Here is a 21327-nt window from a genome sequence, read left to right on the forward strand (position 1 = left end):
CTCCTTCTCCTTCTCCTTCTCCTTCTCCTTCTCCTTCTCCTTCTCCTTCTCCTTGTTTATTTATTTATTCTGAGAGAGAGAACGCACGAGCAGGGGACAGGGCAGAGAGAGAGAGGGAGAGAGAGAATCCCAAGCAGCCTCCTCACTGTCAGCGCAGAGCCCGACGCAGGGCTTGAACCCATAACCGTGAGATCATGACCTGAGCTGAAGCTGGACCCTCAACTGACTGAGCCACCCAGGTGCCCCCTGACTCTACTTCTTAATATGGCACTGCCTAGTTCCTTAATGACACTAGAATACCTCAGATAGCAACCGACCGTTCTGGGCCTGTTTCTCACCTGTGATGGAGAAAACCAGCTCCCTCCGCGTGTTGCTTTCAGGACTAAGTCCCAGAGAGTTGGCACATGCTCAGTAAACATGAGCCCTCATCAGGGACTCAGGAGCCTGAGGGTGGGGGAAAAGGCTGGTGCCCACCAGCTGGGGCTACCGCATTCTCAGGCTCGCGGATGTTACCTGCCTTCTCCCCAGTTTCCCTTCGATAGGGGCTTGGCTTCTAGAGCTCTTTTCCTTTCTACACATACGACACAAGTAGCTTCCGAGTCCCAGGGTTTCCAGGTTGGGATGGGGCATCAGGGGATTTGGGACTAGCTACGTCTCTGTGCCAGTTTCTTTACCTGTAAAAATGAGTATAAGAAACTGCGGTTTTACTACCTACTGTCTACAAATAGTCGTCTATGAACAGCTATGAGTTGTCATCTGGGCGTCCTTTCTTGCTCACCAAAGCTGTGTCTCAGAATACGCTGGGGCTTGCCATGGGGCCGGCTTCTCTGTCCCAAGTGTGGGCTTTGAGGAAGTCTGGCCCAGGCGTCAGCCAGGTTGACTCTCATCCTGGTGCTCTCTCCTCTCTGCTGTTGGGGCTTCTGGTTGAGCTTGAGGCTAGAGAAACATAGACATATACCGCCCTCTGGTGGCCATCTATTTAAAAGCAGGGAGCGGAGAGCAGAGATTCCATGACCTTTCCGTGACCTCGAAGGGGCACGTTAAGGAAATGAACAACACATTCAAAGGAGCAATTGTGCCCTGGGGGCAAAAAAAACCCCCATTGTCATTCCACTGCGATGGAAATAGTGGGAACTGGATTATCAGTGGAGCAAAATGTCTTAGAAGTCAGCCAATTGGCAATTGCACTAGTAGGAATTAGAATCCAATTCCTCAGATCGTGTTTTCCGAGTGCCTTGCCTTTGCTTAATCTCTGAGCCTGTGCTCCCTCCTCTGTACAATGAGGATAACCAGGGTCACCTCCTTCAGAGGGCTGTTGCAAGGACTGAATGAGACAGCCTAGGAAAGGCCTCCGATGTGCTTGGCAGTAAGTCATCACCTCACGCATTCAGCAAATACTAATTGATCATCCCTACAGCAGCATTTCTGGGGGGTGCAGGACACTGTGACAGCCACACAGTGTTGAGGCTCCTGATTTTTCATCTTTGTGAAGTACCTGTAGTTTGATTTACTTACTAACTTTTTAACTGGCTCTCAAACTTTTTTTTTTTTACTTAAGGAATTTATTTAAAAAAAATTTTTTGACATTTATTTATTAGAGAGACACAGAGCATGAACATGGGAAGGGCAGAGAAAGAGGGAGACACAGAATCTGAACCAGGCTCCAGGCTCTGAGCTGTCAGCACAGAGCCCCAGGCGGGGCTTCAACTCACAAACCACGAGGTCATGACCTGAGCTGAAGTCAGACACTTAACCGACTGAGCCACCCAGGTGGCCCTTAACGAATTTATTTTGAAGATAAACTGTATATGACTTTTGGAAATGGGTCATCAGTAATCAGTATCGCTTGCCATAAATAGAATGAGAAGAATTAGCCTTTATCTAGAGTTTACAATGTGCTGGGCACAGCCCGAACTGTTACCCATTATCTCATTCAGTGGTCGCTGTAATCATCCCCATTTTATAGATGAGCAAACTGAAACAGTACAGGCCTAAGCCTGCTCACTCTTTGCAAGAAGGTGAGACCAGCAAGCATTAGGAAGGGGATGAAACACAGGCCAAGGACTAGCTCCTTGGAGAAGGTACAGGGATCAGAAGAGAATAGAAAGGGAGAGATTTTTCTCGTCATGAGAGTGGTAGACAGAATAATGACCGCCCCCTCCCCATCACAGGATGTCAGCCCAGATCCCCAGAATGTGAATTTGCCATCTTCCAAGGTAAAGGGGACTTTGCAGAAGTGATTAAGTTAAAGACCACAGGGACCAAGAAGCCTGCATTATCCAGGTGGGTCCAATGTAATCAGAACTGTCCTCACAAGAGAGAGACAGGGAGACCCGGTAACAAGAGATACGACAATGGAGGCAGAGATTAGAGCAATGTGGGCATGAGCCAAGGAATGCTACCTGCTTTGCAGCTTTTAGAGGTTGGAAGAGGCAAGAAAATATACTGTCCCCTGGCATTTCTGGAAGGAACCAGCCCTACTGTCATCTTGATTTTCACCCATTAGACTTATTTCTGGGGGCGCCTGGGTGGCTCAGTCAGCTGAGCGTCCCACTTCGGCTCACGTCATGATCTCACAGCTCGTGAGTTCGAGCCCCGCGTCGGGCTCCGTGCTGACAGCTCGGAGCCTGGAGCCTGCTTCTGCTTCTGTGTCTCCCTCTCTCTCTGCCCCTAACCCACTCACATTCTGTCTCTGTCTCTCTCAAAAATAAATAAACATTAAAAAAAAAAAAAAGACTTATTTCTGATTTCTGATCTCAAGAACAGTAAGAGAATAGATCTGTGTTGTTTTAAGCCACTAAGTTTGCAATAATTTGTTACACCAGCAACAGGAAACCAATACAATTGGATTCCATGTTACGTGGAGCTGTGACCCTGCCCACCGGTGATCCCCTCCCAGGCCACCAGGGCCTTTGTCTTATACTTGGGGAAACACAGTCTGGTCAACAAGAAGTCCCCTACCTCCCTTCCCCTACCTCTTGGTGAAGAACACAGGTCAGGGCCGTGGATTTAGGGGTTTGGTCACTTATTTCATTCTAGGACTTTTATGGGTTGTGGTGGACCCTCTGGGCCTCAGTTTCCTCATAAGCAATTGGAAGGCAATGCTGTGTGATTTTGAAGGCCCTGCCCAGCAGGTCCTACCTATGGAGCTCATTAAAAGGCATTCTCCTGGGCCCAGGCCCCAGAGATTCTGACTTGTGAGGCCCGGGTGGGGCCTGGGCACCAGTGCTCTGAAGCATACCCAGCTTAGAGAGCAAGTGATCTGGGGATCCAGCCCCTGTGCCCAAAGTCATCCCTCAGAAAACTGCCCTCAACCGCCTGTTCCTTGGAGCCCATAGCATCAAGCCCCTGATCTACTGCTTCCAAGCTGTGTGATCCAGGACAAGGGCCTGTGCCTCTCTGGGCCTGTTTCCTCACCTGTAATTTGGGACCAATAGTAATCTATACTTCAGAAGGTGGTCGTGAAATTTCAGAAATTGAGGACAAAATGCTGAGAAAAGTGCCTGGCACATAGTAGGTGCCATGCACGTTGCCTCTCAAGTTACTGGTTCCAGCATGGTGTTCAGGACTGAGCACGCCCCCAGCCTCAGCCAACCTCTCCTGTCTCATTCTCGCCTACTCTCGGTGCCCTTCCTTGGCTCATGGCCATGTGAGCTTCTAATGAGCCCTCAGGTCCAGGCATCTTCCCTTTGTCTGGAATGCCCTTCTTCTCCACCTGGAGAACCCTGACTTAACCTTTCAATGCCAACTCAATGCCATCTTCCCAGGGAAGCCTTCCTCTTGGTGTCCAGGCCGCTGTTTCTTCCCTCCGGTTTCCCTCCATACCAGGAACCGGTTCAGCCTCTGCCATGATGGCCAGTTCATTGCCTGACTTCACTATGGGGCCTGCAGTCCCTTGAGGTAAGGATGGTAGTTTTTTTCGGGGCTTTGAACAATGTTTGTTTGTTTTAAGTGTTATGTATTTATGTATGTATGTATGCATTTATTTTGAGAGAGAGAGAGAAAGAGAGAGAGAGAAATTCCAAGCAGGCTCCACACCATCAGCACAGAGCCTGATGTGGGGCTTGAACCCACAAACTGTGATATCATGACTTGAGCTGAAACCAAGAGTCAGATGCTTAACTGACTGAGTCACCCAGGTGTCCCGGGACTTTGGACAATGTCAAGCACAAATTAAGCTCTAAGCACATTTGTGAGGGAGGGAGAATAGGCTGTGGGATGTCACTTCGCTTTGTTCTGTGGAAATTGGGGCCATCGTCGTGACTATCCCAGAGGGTCTCCATAAATCAGAAATGAGTTGAGGCCTCTAAAGTGCCTGGCCCAGTGGCCGCCCACTCTCACCTGTGTGTCAGTGGTCACTGTGCTTACCCGGGGTCCAGCTGGGTGGATTTTCACTGGTGACCTGCCCAGAAGGCCATTCCTAAGATCAAGGGAAACCACACCTGTTCGTTTGTAAACGTGGCCACAGCGTTGAAAAGCCAAGCAGCCGCTTTTCCAGGAACCTAATGCTTTCCTCAGTGTTCACTGGTTTAAAGCCATTGTAATTAACATTAGATTTCTCATAATGTTCGACACCAAATATATTATTTATTTTTAATTTTAAACTCTTTTTAAGATCTGTGTGAATTTTGGGGGTCTATCATAGAGACAGATTTTTCATCCACTACATCCCCTCCCCTCAATTTCATAAATAGTGATAAATAACTGGACCCAACCCTCTTAAGAATTTTTCTCATTGGAATCACTAAGAAATTGAGTCTAAGGAAAACAATATGGCTTATTGTGCTTATTATTATAAGAGTTTGGTTATTAGACCTTATTATTATAAGGATTCTTTATTATAAGACTCTCAGTAAATAGAACACATTAATATTTTATAGATCACTATTGAAGTCTTTCAGCCTGGTACCTGCTCCATAGGTTTGGTAAAAACAATTCTTGCCTTTTCTTTCTTTTTTTTTTTAAATTTTTTTTTTTTAACGTTTATTTATTATTGAAAGAGAGAGTCAGAGCGTGAGCAGGGGAGGGGCAGAGAGAGAGGGAAACGCAGAATCTGTAGCAGCTCCAGGCTCCAAGCTGTCAGCACAGAGCCCGACGTGGGGCTCGAACTCACGGACCACAAGATCCTGGCCTGAGCCAAAGTCGGACGCTCAACCGACTCAAATTCTTGCCTTTTCTGTACTCTGTCCTGACTCCCAGGCGACAGGAGAAACCCGCCCTAAACTCCCAGCCCCATCTCCTCAAGCAGGATGGTTTCCTGTAATGCCTGTGCCTCTGTTCTTCGCCTGCCCTACTCTCTTGCTTCTTGAGCCTACTTCTGACAAGAATCCTCGGAAGAGGACATTTGGCTTCAGAGCTGGTCCCTCCCCGCTTCGAGTACCCCTCATTACCCCACTCCTGGGCCTCACTCCCCTAGAGGTGTTACTCTTAGCAGAATTTAAACTTCTCCATGTACGGGCCCACCATGGCGGCTCCAATGGTGTGTGTCCCATCTAGCGACACTTGTACTTTGGGGATCACACTAATGGTGCTTTGTACTGAATACCCTTGATGAAGGGGTTCTGGAGAGGAGGTATACTGTTCTTTAGCCCCTGGTCTCAGAAGAATTTATGAGTGCAAGAGTGAGGAGTTCTCTGTGCACTGTTCCTGGATTATCTTTCCTCTGGGAAAGGGAAAGTGAGTGATTTTGGACCCAGTGGCCTTGGAAGTATACCACTTTGCATTGGTCAATAAATTCTGTTCACAAGAATGTTTCAATTCCTTCCATTAGTAAACATCATCTCTTCAAGCAGAGTCCAACCGGGGGGCTGATGGCAACCTAGAGCCCCTCTCTAATGGGCAAGTCTTGGGAGTGAATCAATCACGAATCATTGAACCCTCACTTGGGCTTCAAGAATGAAGACAGTGATCACCGTGGCTGCTGTTGGGTCTCTAGCATGTGCTATGGCACCAGAGAATGGTAGGTGCTCCCTTGCTGTTGGTCAGTGTTGGGGTAGTTGTGTCTGGGGGGCATGGAGCTGTGGAGCAGAAGTGGGAGTGTGGGGTGCACCGTGGAAGGCCAAGACCTCAGAGAAGGCCATGTTCTTCCTGTTTGCTTAGTGCCTGAGACACTGCAATCTCTTTGCAGGTCCCTAGAAGTCACCCTAGCTGGGACACTGTGCAGGTCCAGAGCTGAGGTCCGTGCGTCACTGCTACTGTTTCTGCCACCAGCCAAGTGCACCCTCAGGAGAATCCCCCACACTGAGGATGCACCTCGTTGTATTGGGGGTGCCAGACCAGGGCGGGCAGGGGAGTGGTGCCTCTCCCAGCAGCACCAAAGCTCTACTGTAACCACCAAAGGTCTCTCTTGCCTCTTTTGAAACAGTCTCTTGCCGACAGTGCAGTATTTGGTGAGCCTGCAGGGCTGACTCACAGAGAGCTGACAAACACCATTGCCCCACGGCCTTAGTTCCTCCAGCTGGCTTACTGTCTATCTGGCATCATTGTTTGTCACAGATGAGGAAACGGAGGCTTAGGGAGGCCAAGTGCCTTTTCCAAGGTCACGGTCTCTGATTCTCTCCAGGAACCATGGATTCTTCTGGAATGACATTCCCTCATTAATGACCTTGGGGATTTCCCAGGAGAAAGGCAGAGACAAAGGGTGCTAAGCCAGCACACCAGTTCTCCCGATTAGACTTCTCTTTCACTCTCTGCAAGCAAAACAAAGCGACTACAGCAGTGGTGGGGCAGTCTGCCCAGCAGCTCCCAATCCCCAGCAAATGTTTTGAACACAAGGCTCAATGAAAGGGCGAGAGTGGTGAGGTCCGGCCCGGTGAGGCGTGGTCTGGCTGCTGTGATCCCCTGGGTTCCGGTGGGAGTGAGCTACACCTACTCCATGCTCTCCTCCGCGTCCTCCACCCCCTGGGGCCAGTTGAGGAGGCGTTTGGACAGGAAAGCCAGACCACCGCCCACCGACACCACACAGCCAGGCTGACCAGCCACAGTCCCTGGGCTTCTTGCCGATCGCAAGTTAAGTAAAATGTCACATGAGGCAGTGCGAGATCCGTCTTCCCAATGCTGCCAAAGGGACTGGAGAATGGAGCCTGGAAGTGCGGGGAATTGGTTCATCTTCACTCCAACCAGAGAGAAACAGGAGATGGAACCTTCTCCATGTAGCCTGCCCAGGGCTGTGAGAGCGGACGAGGAGATACAACTGTGAGCAACGTTTCTGCGGCTTGTCATGAAGCCATGGCCAGCACAGCCACGTGGCATCTTGAATCGCTCCGGTCCTTCCCTGCCTCACTGCTCTTTTCCCTCCCTCTTGCTGCCTGGCCATGCCCTCCCGGATAAAGGGTCAGCTTCTGATCCTTGGGTTATGTTTTCTTGGTTAGCGCTTCTCAAATTTTTACGTGCGTGTGAATCACCAGGGGCTCTTGTTAAAATGCAGTGCCAGTTCAGTGGGCCTGGGTGGAGCCCGGGATTCTGCATTTCTAACCGGCTCCCAGGGATGCCATGAGGAAGCTCTGCAGACTAGTCTAAATCGTGAGATCCTAGGGGACTCGGGCTATCATAATTGGAACCAGGAGTGGATTTAGGAAATACAGTTTCCAGATGGGGTTTTGGAACTACAGTGGCCTTGTGTCTAAAGGCAATAGGGACCTCGCGGTAGGTGGGGGGGGGGGGGGGGTAATAGCTCCTAGCATGCAGTGATGTCATAATCCCTCTTGCTTCCGCCCACAAAATGAGGTGTGGGTGGAGCATGGTATTGGGGGATGAGGCAACTGAGGTGCTGAACTAGTTCCAGAGTCATGATAATTACAAAAACTGTAGGGGCGCCTGGGTGGCTCAGTCGGTTAAGCGTTCAACTCTTGATTTCAGCTCAGGTAATGATCTCAAGGGTCATGAGTTCAAGCCCCACATCAGGCTCTGTGCTGGCAGCATGGAGCCTACTTGGGATTCTCTGTCTCTTCCCCCCTTTTTCTCTGCCCCTCCCCTGCTCATGCTGTCTTTGTCTGAAAATAAATAAATAAAAACTTAAAGCAAAAATTAGAAAACAAAACCAAACCGTAGAGTAGGGTGGCTTCTTACCATGGCCCAGGAGATCTTCCAAATAGAATGTGGTGGGCTAGGACAGCTGCAGGCATGTTCTCCAAGTCTAAGTGCCTCTGCATTAGTTTCCTATTGTAATAAACTATCACAACTTAATGTCTTAAAGCAACACAAATTTGTTATTTTAGATCTGTAGACCAGAAGTCTGGGCTAAAATCAGGGTATTGACAGAGCTGTGTTCCCTCCAGAGTCTTGAAGGGAACATCTATTTCCTTGCCTTTTCCCCCTTCTAGAGGTTTCCAGTGTCCCTAGGCTCATGGCCCCTTCATTCACCTTCAAAGCCAGCAATGGGCAATGACTTCATCTTACTCCTCATTCCCTGTCTCTCTCCCGCTGCCTCCCTTTTCTGCTTTTAAAAACCCTTATGATGACATTGGGCCCACCCAGGTAATCCAGGAGAACCTCCCTATTTTAAGGTGAGTTGATAAGCAAACTTAACTCCATCTGCAACCTTGGTTCCCCTTTGCCATATAACATATTTGTAGGTTCTGGGATTAGGGGGTGGACATCTTTGGGGGGACATTATGCAGCTCCTGTGGGAGTTTTCAGAGACACTATTTCATGAAGTTGCAAGGCACACTGTGCTGAAATCAGGCCAGAGTCAGAGTACAAGGGTGAAAGACTCTCACAGATACTAATGCAAAGCCTCAGCAAGTCTCCTGTGGTAGAGTCAGGGCGATGATAGGGAAAGAGCAGACCCTAGGGTCTGGTTTAGGACATGGGGTATATGAGCCTGAGGATCTTGAACCCTAACCTCCTGACGGGCAGAAGCAGTCTCTTCTCTCTTGTCAGAAAGAAACAGCCTTCCCTCTCTTGGAGAGCTCACGGGCAGCACATGCTCTGCGGTTTGATGCTTATTCCTCTGGAAAACTGACGCCCCCTCCCCAGCCACCTCTCACCACCTCTACCTGGTAACCAGAGCCAGGTCCTGGCATAGCCTGAGAGGGGAACTCTATGTCCTTCTTTGGGAAGGCACAGCTTGTAAGCAAGGGATTAGGCATCTAACAGGTACTGGGAACATGCACAGGGATCGATCTGAGGGTGTCAAGGCTTAGGTGGTTGTATAAAATAAGGTTGGGTAGGAGAGAATTCATTAGCATAGGGCACTAGTTCCTTACTCTGGTTTCAGTGTACTGGTGAAAATGTCTGCAGCTGGTTCTAACAGTTTTCGAAGATAGTTCCTTCAAGATTGAACTGATGGTGGCCCACAGTGAAAGGAGTGGAGATGCCAGAACTTCCTTGGCTTATTGAATGTTATTATTGAAGAAGGGGCCTGCCACCCCTCGCCCATGTGAGTGTCACCAATGTTTAGGTCTTCAGGGGTCAGGACATGCTGGGACATGCCATTGAATATACATGACAAGCTGTTGTATTTCACATTTCCTTACACTAAAAAAGAGGCATTGCAATTGAGGAGTCGTTTTGTATTTTTAGACATAAAAAAGTTGGGAATACTGCTTTAGACTATTCATCAAGTGACTTTGGAGTATGCCAATTTGAGCAGTGCCTAGAGCAAAAATAGTCCGCATCAGGTCCAGGCTGTGGTTCAAGCAGTTCTGCCTCCAGAACCATACGACCCAGCAGGTCTGATGCTGCTGAATTATCGGTGGTAGACGTGGATGCCAAGTGGAGTCCCTGACAAGGGACTGCGACATATGATAATCACAGCACATACCTCTAGGAATCTAAAGCCAAGCTGTGTTCTCCTCAACCCTCTGTTTAAGAAATAGCTCCCAGAGTGCTACTGGGTCCTAGCAGAGGCTGAGCACCTCACTGGAGGACACTAAGTGACAGAGCAACTGGAGCTGTCCATCATGGGTGTCCCAGGGATCTCAGAGTCATAATGTGGGTCAACATGGCAGAAATCCGTCATATTATTAGAATCCCATGGTACCTACTTTTGCTTCACTGATGTCTTTCCTTCAACCCAGACCTGTGGACCCAGGGAGGTGTTCCATATGGCCAACTTAAGGAGAGAGACAGGACTGAAGCCTTGTTTATGGACAGGGGGTCTGCTCTGTTGGTGCTAGGCAGGAATGGACCCATGGTGCTATTGGTTTACCTAATAGAGGGAGGCATGAGCTGAGATAGACATTCATACTCCCGGGCAGTAGAACATGGTTTGGCTGGGTGGTCAGAGGACTGAAAAGAATCGTACTAGAAGATTGATTACTGGGATCTAAGGAGTAGGTACAGGCATAATCCAGCAGGAATAGATTCAAAGCTTCCTTTCCACACTTTAATGCCCACCAGAAGGACCACTGATAAGGCAGACAACGATCGAGTGAATTGGATGACCAGTACTATCAGTTAGCCTTGCTCCTCAGCTATCACTTGCTTGCCCAATGGAGCACAGAACAAGCAGGCATGGAGGCCGTGCGTGGGTCCAACAACATGGTGTCCTTCTCATCAAGGATGATATAGTTGTTGCTACTGCTGAGCGTCCAGCCTCCAGAAGCAGACTGACATTGAGTCTGTGACATGGCTCCATTCCTCAGGCCGGCATGGTAACTCCCCACCACCTTCTACTTCTTCCATTCCCTTTCCCCCTTTATCACCACCCTAGGATTGCATAGCCCCCAAATACGGGTTATCAGTCATTGCCTAAGGATCTGTTTCCTTGGGAACTGGAGCTATGACTGGAAGGCAGAGGCACCCAGTGTTCAGAAGGAACAACAAACAGATGTGTTACAGGTTAGGAGGTCTGGAAGGCAGAGGCCAGCCTGATTTTAGATGCTGGGAAGGCAATTTGTTTCCATCAATTTCTCTACTCTTTGCTGATATAAGCCTACAAGTCTGGAAGAAAGAAAGAAAGCTTCCACTCCCTGCTTAGAGAGAAGGCTTAAAAATGCCCCTCCCCTAAGAAGAGTAAATAAACTTGGTGCCCTGGATCACATTAAAGTGTGAATGGTAGATATCAGCTCTGTCTCAAAGGCAGAGGAAGGGACAGCAGAAAGTAAGGGGTCTCTTGGTGCCTAAACAGAGGATGAAGGAGTGCCACCAAGAGGAGATTACCTACAAGGAAACCACTGAGTTAGGCAGGGCTGATTCTAGATGGAGTCCTGCTGATCACAGCTATGTGGCCTTGGAGAAGTCATTGAATTGTAGGATGAAAGGGTTGGATGAAATGATCTCCAACGGTCCCTGAAAACTCTCCATCAGGAAAGGAAAAGATGGATCAAGTGGATCCTTCCTCCCATCCCACCCACCCCACCCTCCCTTCCTGGGAGCTCTGAGGCATCCTTATGTCCTTCCTCGGCAGCACTAGCTAGTTTCTGACAGACCTTGCTTATAGTAAGGGAACATCCAGGGGCACAAGGACAGTTGTGCTGGACGCATAGCCCCCACCCTCACTTATCCTGGGAGCCATCATAGGCATTGTGGGGGAGACTTTCACAATGGGTATGGAACATACACAGTCTGATGCTGAGCTGAGGTTAAAGCCAGAAAGTGAACATATGGGTTAAGGTCACGAGGCTACAAGTGGACACAGCTGGCTGTGCCCCTCACTGGCTGGGTGACAAAGGCACACGGCTGGCTCCCAAGCCTGGGTTTCCTGGTTGGGATCCCATTGCCAACCTCATGGGATTGGTGTGAGGGTTTAAGAAAAGGATGCACGGCGTGAGGGTCTGGTAAATGGAAGCTATATCACTATTGTTTGTTATTGTTTTTACTGCTGGCATTGCTGTTATTGCCACGTGACCACAACATCTGGAGTTGTCCTGAAAAAGCACCAAGTGGGCCATCAACTCGATGAGAGTCCTAACTGAGATGAGATTTGACACTCAAACTCTGTTTAAATAAGAATTCACGAATTTCACTGTTTGCCCCATTTCTATGGGACAAGGAGGCGTGCTCAAGACCCTTTCAGACTTCATAAAAACTCACAGATACTGACAGTTTTCAGAAAACGGAATTCAGAAATATTACCACCAGGGCCACACACTGTTGAGCCAGGAGAACAGAGTGATGGGATTTTTAGAGGTTAAAGCTGACTTGCTCGGGACACAGCCACAGTCTCTGCAAGATGCCTTGGTGAGAAACGACAGATGCAATTTCAAGGCAGAGGATCGTATCTGGTTTTCTACAGTCGTGGGTAAAGGGGGAAGGAGCCATTTTCTTGTCTGTGTCGAGATTTTTTCCACTAGAGTTGGAAGAGCAAACATTTGAAAAGTAAACGTTGGGATCTCACAGTTTGGACTGAGAAAAAGCACACCTGGAAATCTCAAGCCTATAACCTGGAGAGGAAAAGGGCAGAACAGGATTAACAGATACAAGAAGGGACACACAAGCTCCAGTGTCCACACATGAAGCCACGAGATGCCCAGGAGTGGTGTCCAGCTCCTCCACTTCTTGAGGACCCTCACTTCTTGCTCTTTTGGAAAGTGAATTCAGCCAGATTCCAAACCTCCAGGAGCTGCCTCCTTACCAGGAGCACACAATGCAGACAAAATGCCAACCACCACCATAATGGGACATTTTGGTTGAGGATATTGGAAGCTGGACCAGCAACAGGTCTGGGACCTGTTGGCAAAGGGAACCGGGGGCCCCCAGGAAGAGACTGGGGTGGACAAAGGCTATAGGGACTCAGGCACAAAGGTGTCCAGCAGATAGCACAGGGTCATGGTTAAATGCCAAGCTTCCCACCTGGCTGCCTGGGTTTGAATCCCAGCCTTTCCACTTACCAAGTGGATGATGTTAGGTCACTTCATGCCTCTGTTTCTTCATCTGGATAATAATCATCTCCACCTCCTAAATCTTGATATAGGAAGTTAATTCTCATCATGTCTATAACACTGTGCTGGGGACAGTGGAGCTCAATCAATTGGAGCTCTTATCATCATTCTCTCTCATCCGGGGACTCTTTCTCTAAGAAGTGAGTGCCCACCCCACATCTCTAGATGGCTCTAGCTTTGAGCCCCATGTTGCCCTGCACTTAATATCCACCCAGTACTGACATCTTTCCCAAATGGGGTCCTCAGCCTCTGCCCACCAAGACCTCTTCATGCACAGCTCCCTCGGGCTATGGAGGTGGGCCATTGCTCCCATGTTCTGCCCAGAGGAGCTTGTCACCTTCTTTGGGCCTCATCTGAGGAGCCCAGGATTCCTCCAAGAAAAGCTACCCCTTCCGACCTGATGACAAAATCCAAAGGCCAGACTGTTAGTCCACTCTTTTCCTAACTCTTGACCATTTGGTTGCGTGGTTTTTCCATTCCTTTCCAGAAGAGGAGAAAGGTAATATGAAAATGACCTGAGGAAGATTGTGGCAGACTTTTCTGGCATCCCTACACCCCAGCATTCATGGAGAAGATTTCTCGGGGTGGCATGAATGAGGCGGGCAAATCTGGCACTAAGACAGTCTGGAGCCAGGCCCCTTACCATCACCGCAGGCCCTGGGTGGCCTGCCATCCTCACCCTCTCCAGGCCTCAGAGATGCAGCTGACGAATTGCGCAACAAGGCGAACTGGCGTCATGAAACCATTTTTATTGTCAGTGAGAAACAGCAACGCTTCAGAGATGATCAGCTAGGAAAAACACTGGTTGGTTGTATTAAAAAATGTAAAGTACAAAACTATCATCCAAAAATAAAATAAAAGCATATTTAAAAGGGTTTTCTGTTAAGTGCTAGGACTTTGAAAATGAAATAAAAACACAGCTCCTTATACCTAAGAAACTGGGTTATAAAAAGATGCGCCAAGGATATTGGGGAGAGCACAGTGGGACAAAGTGTCCTTGCTGGCTCCTTGTGACCACAGCCCACAATCCAGGCCGCAGCATCCTCACCCACCGCCTGGGTCGCAAGGGGCCAGATCAGCCCTTGCTTCCTGAGTGAGGGCGACTGGTAGGAGGTCTCCTCGCTGTGTGAGGCATCAGCGTCCCACCGTGTCTCTCTTCCTCTGGAAACTTCTCTCCCTGGCTCCCCATGTGTGGCCCTGGTCAGCAGCATCTCACAGGTCAGAGGACAGGAAGTCAGGGATCTGTTTGCCTTCTTCAGGAGGTTTGCTGGCCAGCTTTGTGGGAGAAGAAAACAAACACCATCCCAGGATGGGATTCTCATGAGCACCAAAGTGGGGCTCACAAGGACCCCTGCCCAAAGTCCATGGAGTATGAGGGGCTGTGACCTTGAATGTGGCCAGACAAGCAGAACCCCACAGTGGTTAGAGCACAGACTTGGCTGCTTCATGCACTTACTTGGGCCAGTCGCTCACCTAACTCTGTGAGCCATGTAAAATCCTCACAGGGATGGTGGAAGGTCAGATTGGACAACGTCTGCAAAGTGCTAGCGTGGTACCTGACTCACTGCATGCTCACAGTAAACTTGGGATTATTATAGTAGCAGAGATTGGGTTTATATCATCTTGAGGATCAGAAGTGTCAACGGTACTTTTTTTATCTCGAGTGAAGACTGACAAGTAACAACAGGAGATGGGACTTGAAAAGTCAGGCCTTGGAAACTAACTTTTAATTAGTAGGAGTTTGTAATATAAGTTGAATAGGAAAGCTCTTCAAAGAAAAAAAAAATTAGAAAGCACTTTCAGGTTCCAAAGATAGCCAGCCATTGTGGCTCTGACAGGTGTATTACCAGAGGGCAGTTTGGGGAAAGGAGGTCCCAGGGGCCCTGCTTATCCCCTTGGGACGTTCCTGCAGCCCAGCTGGGATCAGTCCTGCTCTGAGACCAGGGCCCAAGAGAACTGCAGCGGGGGCATTTCTGGCTAGTGTCCCAAGACCTGTGGGCCCTGACCATGCCTCCCTGGGAGTGATCACACGTGTGTGCACACATATACGTGCCTCCATTCCCACCCCCCATTTTCTCCTCTTTCTGTGTTGCTTTCTTCCTTTATCTCTCCCCATATACCCTTGTCTTTCCAGCCATCTGGGTCCTCACCATCGCCTTGAAGAACTGATTTACTTTCTTCCGTTTGAGCGTCTTCTTGTCACCCTCTGAGAGAGGGAAGAAGGTCTGGCTGAGGCGGGGGGACGCGTTGGCATCATCCATCCCAGGTATGCCTGCCACAGAGAGCGTGAGGGCTGGAAGGGGAGTGGAGAGTGGGGGTGAGTGGGTGGGTGGAGGAGAGGCGGTGCCCAAGAGGGTGATGTTGGCGAGGCGGAGAGGACACAGGCTGTGGGACAGAGTCCTGGGAGGACACATCACGGTGCCAGGCAGGAGCCGGGAGGCCTGCTTGCTGCCCTGAGGGGGCCTGTTGAAGCTGTCCTCTTGGCGAGGCTTGCCAACCCCACAGACAGGGGCCTGCCACCTGGCCTGATCCTTGCCAGGGCTTCTGTGCTGGAAACACGGTGCAGGGAGGTGAAGGCCCCTTGGCCACTGGGGTCCTGATTTCCTCAGGGGACGTGGCCTTTGGCCCCAAGGTGGGGAGACAATTTGAGCTTTTTTCCTTTTTCCCCAAGGCAGGGGCTGGTAGAGAGAACTGGTGGTTCCAGCTCCCAGCTTGGAGATGCACAGACCTGACAAATCAGCTACCTCTTGCCCATTGGTTTTGATGTTGGCAAAATGGGGACAAGGGCACCAGCCTCCAGGGTATTGGGCTGCTGTGAGAAGGCGACGGTGGAATGGCTCTGTGTCCGGCCAAATAGAGTTAGGGGGCCGTCCTGCCTTGTGTGGCTGGGTGGGGGTTAAGGACATGGTTCCAGGGACAGAGGGCCTGGTCTACACTCAGCCTCCGCCACTTCCTAGCTGCTGACATTCTCCGTGCCTCAGTTTCCTCATCCACACAATGCGGCTGATGACATTATCTCCATCATAGGTATGTGTTGAGGTGTAAATAAAAGATGAAGAATTTAGCACAGGGAGGGCCTAGTGCTGGTCAGCACTCGAGAAATAGCAGGCATCTTCGCTGAGATCTGCCTGCTGAGTTCCACAGGGCAGTGCTTGTGTCTTGCTCCTCTCTGCCCTGGCCCTTGGCACAGGGAGCCTGGCCCAGAGTGGCTGACCCTTGAGACAGCTGCATGTCAGATGCAGCGACCCCAGGTGTGCCCACCCCGTCATGGCTGTGGCTTCGCCTTCTGCCAACTAGGAACGGTCATCCATGTGCTGCTAACCTCCTCCCTGGACGATGAGTGCATGCTGGGGGATGTAGGTGGCAATTATGCATTAGACACTCGACCTCTATAAGATGTGCTGGAAGTTTCTGCAAGTTCCTGAAATAGGGCCGCAGGTCAAAAAAAGGAAACACGGGGCTTCTGGCCTGTGGGGAGGCCTAGCTAACTGAGAGTGCAGGGCCACCCAGTGTGAGAATGGAGTCCCGGTGAGTCCCGAGGACCGGAGTGGCAATAGGCCTCCACCCCAGCCCCAGGTGCAGCTTGCAGGGCCGCTTCCCCTACAGAGCGGGTGGGTGTGGTGCGAGCTCAGAGGACAGGGGGCCTCTGAGCAGAGCCTCTTGCCCCCAGGATGCCTGGCCCCTTTGCCGTGTAGATCCAGTCTCCGCCCATCCTCCACCCCCAGGCTGGTGGCCCCACCATCTCTGTACCTTCTGGTGCTGGTGGTGGCAGGGTGCATACCTGGGATGGTGGGCATGGACTGACTGGCGAAACTCATCTGAGAGAGGATGGATGACCTGGGGGGAATGGCTGCATGCTCCGAGAGGTTGGTGTCACTCATGAACTCGTGCTTCCTGGAAAGCTGAATAAGTACACACACACACACACACACACACACACACACCACAGAGGGTTAGCATTAGGCAGCTCTGTGCCTTGAAAAGTCAGTAACAAGGGCTTGGCAAGGCTTCTGTGGACCCAGCTGCAAGTTGATTTATTCTGTTATCTATCACTCCATGCCAGCCTGCCAAGTATGGTTGCACAGGTTGCACACTATACAACTCCAGGGGTTGGGGAGGCATTGAGGCATTCATTTAGACTATCATGTGAATGATACTCTCTAGAATTGTAAAACACAGAATACTTATTTCTAGTCTTCTCCCCTGGCAAGAGTAGCCTCTGGGGTCTACTGGGAAGTTTGCGGAGGGTCTTCTCTTTCCTGGGAGGCATCTCAGTCGGCTCCTTGCCCTTTCAGCTGCCACCCCTCCCTTGCCAGTACAGTTAAACCCTCTCCCTTTCCTAGGATCCAACAATGCCTTCAACAAACCTCTCTTTCAGGGGGCGAAACTAAGATTTGGACCCAATGACACCAAGTTTCATTATCAAATCGTTATAAGATAAAAACGCAGAGTCAGGGCAGTGAGTCCCTCTCTGTGTCCCCAGCTGGGCTTCTGGCTCACTGGAGGAGCCTAGGAGGGTCTGAGACCTCAGTGGTTGGAATGGCCCTGGGGTTGGCGACAGGGGGTGGACATGAAGAAACCCCTTGCCCAGCACTGGGAGGACAGCTTCTGTCCTGTCTCACAAAGCCCTGCACAGTGGTGGGAAAGACATGCATGGGCTGGAGCCTACTGGCCTGGGTTCAAATCCTGGCTCTGTCACATCAGGCTGTGTGGGTACCCACAGGACTTGACCTCCCTGCTCCTCAGATACGGCCTCTGCATCTCCCACCTCACTGCAGATGCGAGGCCTGAATGGGACCTCATCTGGGGCCCCCAGAGAGTATGGCTGCTGTGCAGCAGAGATGGGCTAACGGGGCTAGAGGCGACCTGCCGGTGCCGCTCACCCGCTTCAGGTCCGACTCGGCTGCTGCCTTCTCATCCGCAAACACCACGCTGCTCCTCTTGGCCCTCTTCTTGGACCTCCGCAGCTTGACTTCTGGCAGAGTGCTCCCCACAGAGATCGGCTCCGCCGGCTCTGCTTTTGGAGTCTTTGGAGGTGCCACCTCCAGGTCAAAGCTGGAGAACGGGAGGGACAGCAGTAGAAATTGCAGGGAGAGCGAGGTTCAGTGGAACTGCCTTGCAGGGACCCAGGCTGGCTGGGTTGTCACTGCGGGGGCAAGGAGTAGCTCAGCTAACCCGACAGAGTTCGGGGAGCTGCTTGCTTAATTTGCAAGCACTCAGAATGCAGAGTAAAACGAAACTGAAGGAGGTGAGCCGCAAGCCAGGGAGACTGGTGGTGAGGAGAGACACCCAGTTAAGGTGTGGGTCTGATTCAAATCCAGCACTGCCACCCTTTACTGAATGCCTTTGGGCAAATCACTCAGCCGCCCTGAGCCCTTATTGCATGCGGAGTACTCGGCTCACGTACTCGTGGACTTTGGGCTGGGCGGGGATGAGGCTCTAGGACGGCGGAAGGGGAGAGGCTTTTCTTGGGGTGAGGGAGCACCTCCCTCCGGCTGCAGAGGGATGGATGGGTGCAGGGAGATGAGCTCCGCGGTAGGGACTTGCAGGGACACAGCCCTGGCAGAGGTGAGGAGATGCCAGACTGAAGCAGGACCTGTGAGGGGCTCTGGCAGCACAGATTGCTGAGCTGGGAGGACGCCAGCCGCAGGTGAATCCTGCTGGGGACCCAGGAAGAGCCATCTTGCCTCTCAGGCCTTGAATGACCCCCTATCAACGGCACCAATGACAGCAGCTGCACAGGGTGGTTGTGAGGGTTTTAGTGACTTCTTTAAAAAGAAGGGTTGGGAGGAGATAGAAAGGTGGCCTCTGGGACAGAGGGAGAAGTAGCAGGTGTTGTTGGGGGCTGAGGGGGCAGGAGTGCAGGGGGCTCCTGGGGCAGAGACTGACCTCTCAGAGGCGGTCTTGCTGGGGGTGCTGCAGTCAGAGTTCATGGACGCCATGGAGATGATGGACATCTGCCTGTAGGAGCGCAGCATGGACCGTGGGCGGCCCACTCGCCTGTCCTCAAAGTCGGGCTGCGGGTGGGGAGAACGGGGTGGTCAGCAGTCAGGCCCTCAGGCTGGATGGGCCAGGTAATGTGGCTTCCGCCTTCCCGCTGCCTCCTGCACCTGAGCAGGGCAGGGCTGCAAGGCAGAGCAGGGCATCAGGACAAAAACTCCTGGCTGGCTGAAGCTAGGTGGTGGTTGTTCTGGAAAAGAATTTGGCTGGCCTTCATTCCTGGTTCCTGGGAGGTGACCTCTTAACCCTTGCAATTTGTCCAGTGACAGGAGTGTCTTCGTTCCTTGTGGTGGCTCCTTGATGAGCAGACTCAGGCTGAAGGCCAGGCCAGAGAGACCAACCATGTGGTTATAGGGTGGGGTGGTGGGGGGTGGCTTTGAACCAGGTGATGGAAGTTCAACACTAGGGAGGGGAAGGGGCTAGAGACTGATTTCAGTCATGTGGCCAATGAGTCACCCCATCATGACTATGTAATAATAAAAGTTTCAACGTTTAGGCTAAGGTGAGTTTCCTGGTAGGTAATCGCACATCCGTGTGCTGGGAGGGTAGGAAGGGTGATGCATCCTGAGGGCATGCAAGCTGTGTGTTTGGGACCCTCCCAGACCTCACCCCGTGCATCTCTTCATTTACTTGGTCCTAATTTGTATTCTTTATAGTAAAACTGTAATCATAAGCATAGTGCTTTCTTGAATTCTGTGAAATTCTGCGCACCTGAAAAGATAGAGGGAGCCCCCAAACTGGTAGCCAGTCGGTCAGAAGTGCAGGTGGCCTGGGAACCCTGGTGTCAGAAGTAAGGGGATTTTGTGGAGGAAGTTGTCCTTAACCTGTGAGGTGTGACCTGACTCTGAGTAGGTGACATCAGATTGCACTGCACTGTCCTGTCATTGTTGAAGGACACAACCTGTTTCCTGAGAAGCTCCTGGGCCAACAGACAAGAGACCCAGACTTACCTCTATGCTCTTTGAGCAGCTCACGTCCCCCTCCGGGCCTCAGTTTTCTCATCTATAAAATCCGAGGGTTGACCCCATGGCCTCTAAGGGACCCCACAGCCTTGATGTTCTAGGACTCTACTTTCTGGGGGAGGAGGATCGAGATGTCCCTATGAGCACCAGGCCATTGGCAGCTTTATGTCACAGAGCTTATTAGTGGCCCAAAGCACTGGCTTTGGAGGCCAACAGAGCCAAGTGAAAATTCTCACCTGCTAGGTAGCCTTTGGTGAGTTACTTAACACTTCTGAACCTCCAAGAGAGATGCAAGGAGTTGAGAACCATTCCTACTTCCCAGGCGCATTGTGGGGATTAAACAACGAGTAGATGTCATGTGCTGACATCAAACTGGGCACCCCCTAGGTGCCTCGCAGGCAGTGTGATTTCTATTCTTAGCATAGTCCCTCAGTGCTAAGGGCTCACTTTGTACCTGATGTTTACCTGGGGGTGACTATGAGGGACCAATTTACAGGAAGGCTCCCCTGGATCAGGTTCCTTGCTGGGTCCCTGCCAGACACAATCCCCATGGCTCCCCACATCCCTCTCCTCACCCCTCCCAGCCACAGGGACCACCCGTACCATTTCTCGGACACCATACTCCTTCTCCACCTTCAATTTCAGGTTCTTGAAGCATTCTTCCATCCGGTCATGGAAAGGCCGCAGATTCTCTGACACTCTTTTCTCATGGATTTTGATCCCAGCTCCCAGGAAAGGGATCTAGAGGGAAAGGCGGTACATGGTGAGCCACAGGCTGGTCCCTGGCTGCAGCCTGAGACCTGGACCATATGAAGGTGGCTGAAGCCAAATCAGTCTTCTCAGAATTCGTGGAGGGCACTAGAGTCTCTGAGACCTTCACACAGGGTCAATAGCCCTGGGACGTAGGGTATCTGGGGTTACGCTGGGGTTGCTCTGGGAGGGAAGAAAGACCTCAAACTGCCCTTGCCCCTAAGAGGGTCAGAACCCCATTAGAGGCTGTATGTTTAGGCATGTCTCCCCCTTATGAATCTACTAAGGGGCAGAGTGTGGGGCCAGCAGGGAGGAAGCTCTGAGGCTCTGATGTAAAACCTTGCCCAGGAAGCTCTGGGCATTGGAAAAGGGAAATATGAGCATCAGAAGCTGGAAGATAGAAGAAAAGAAGAGCTGAAAGGAACAGGAGGAGTGACACAGCCTCATCTTAGAACACGGAGGTCCCATTATAGCTATGTGGCTGCTGAAGAAAGATACGGAAGTGCTGATGTCCTAAGGTACCAGCCAATAGGGAATTTTTAAAAAGTGATGCAAAATCCTTGGGAAGATGGGGGAGGACGAGGTGGCAGATGTGAGGGAGTGAAACTCATTCATCAACAAAAGAGGTCAATGGGATGCTGTCTAAATGGCAGTTAGAAGGAGGAGTAGCTGAGCCATGGTGGCCACTCCTAGAAGAAACAGCTGGGAAAGTTAGCAGTGTGGTCCTGGGAGACATAACTAAGTCTGCAAAGACGTGGAATATAGAGTATTTTGAAGAAAAACAATTAACA

At 50.8% G+C, this 21327-nt stretch overlaps 2 protein-coding genes across 4 annotated transcripts in view; both read right to left on the reverse strand.

Annotated features, from left to right (window-relative positions):
• FOXI1 (forkhead box I1) overlaps positions 1 to 11275 on the reverse strand; it is an 18932-nt gene extending 7657 nt beyond the window's left edge. Inside the window, exon 1 of the mRNA XM_049647805.1 lies at positions 1 to 11275. This exon is cut by the window's left edge and continues 4534 nt beyond it. The gene's annotated coding sequence lies outside the window, so the exon portion shown is untranslated.
• Positions 11276 to 11742: 467 nt separating this feature from the next.
• Positions 11743 to 21327, reverse strand: part of DOCK2 (dedicator of cytokinesis 2) — a 415558-nt gene continuing 405973 nt past the window's right edge. For 2 of the 3 annotated variants that reach the window (XM_049647803.1, XM_049647801.1), the window contains exons 47-52: positions 20390 to 20527; positions 18714 to 18841; positions 17708 to 17879; positions 16606 to 16726; positions 14975 to 15117; positions 11743 to 14099 (exon numbers count right to left, since the gene is read on the reverse strand). In XM_049647803.1, coding sequence (XP_049503760.1) covers positions 14037 to 14099; positions 14975 to 15117; positions 16606 to 16726; positions 17708 to 17879; positions 18714 to 18841; positions 20390 to 20527 — 765 coding nt within the window. In that variant the 3' untranslated portion in view covers positions 11743 to 14036. The remainder of the gene's footprint in view (positions 14100 to 14974; positions 15118 to 16605; positions 16727 to 17707; positions 17880 to 18713; positions 18842 to 20389; positions 20528 to 21327) is intronic. The other variant, XR_007461385.1, reaches the window with a different exon arrangement.

The sequence above is a fragment of the Panthera uncia genome, assembly GCF_023721935.1.
Source record: "Panthera uncia isolate 11264 chromosome A1 unlocalized genomic scaffold, Puncia_PCG_1.0 HiC_scaffold_17, whole genome shotgun sequence".
NCBI lineage: Eukaryota > Metazoa > Chordata > Mammalia > Carnivora > Felidae > Panthera > Panthera uncia.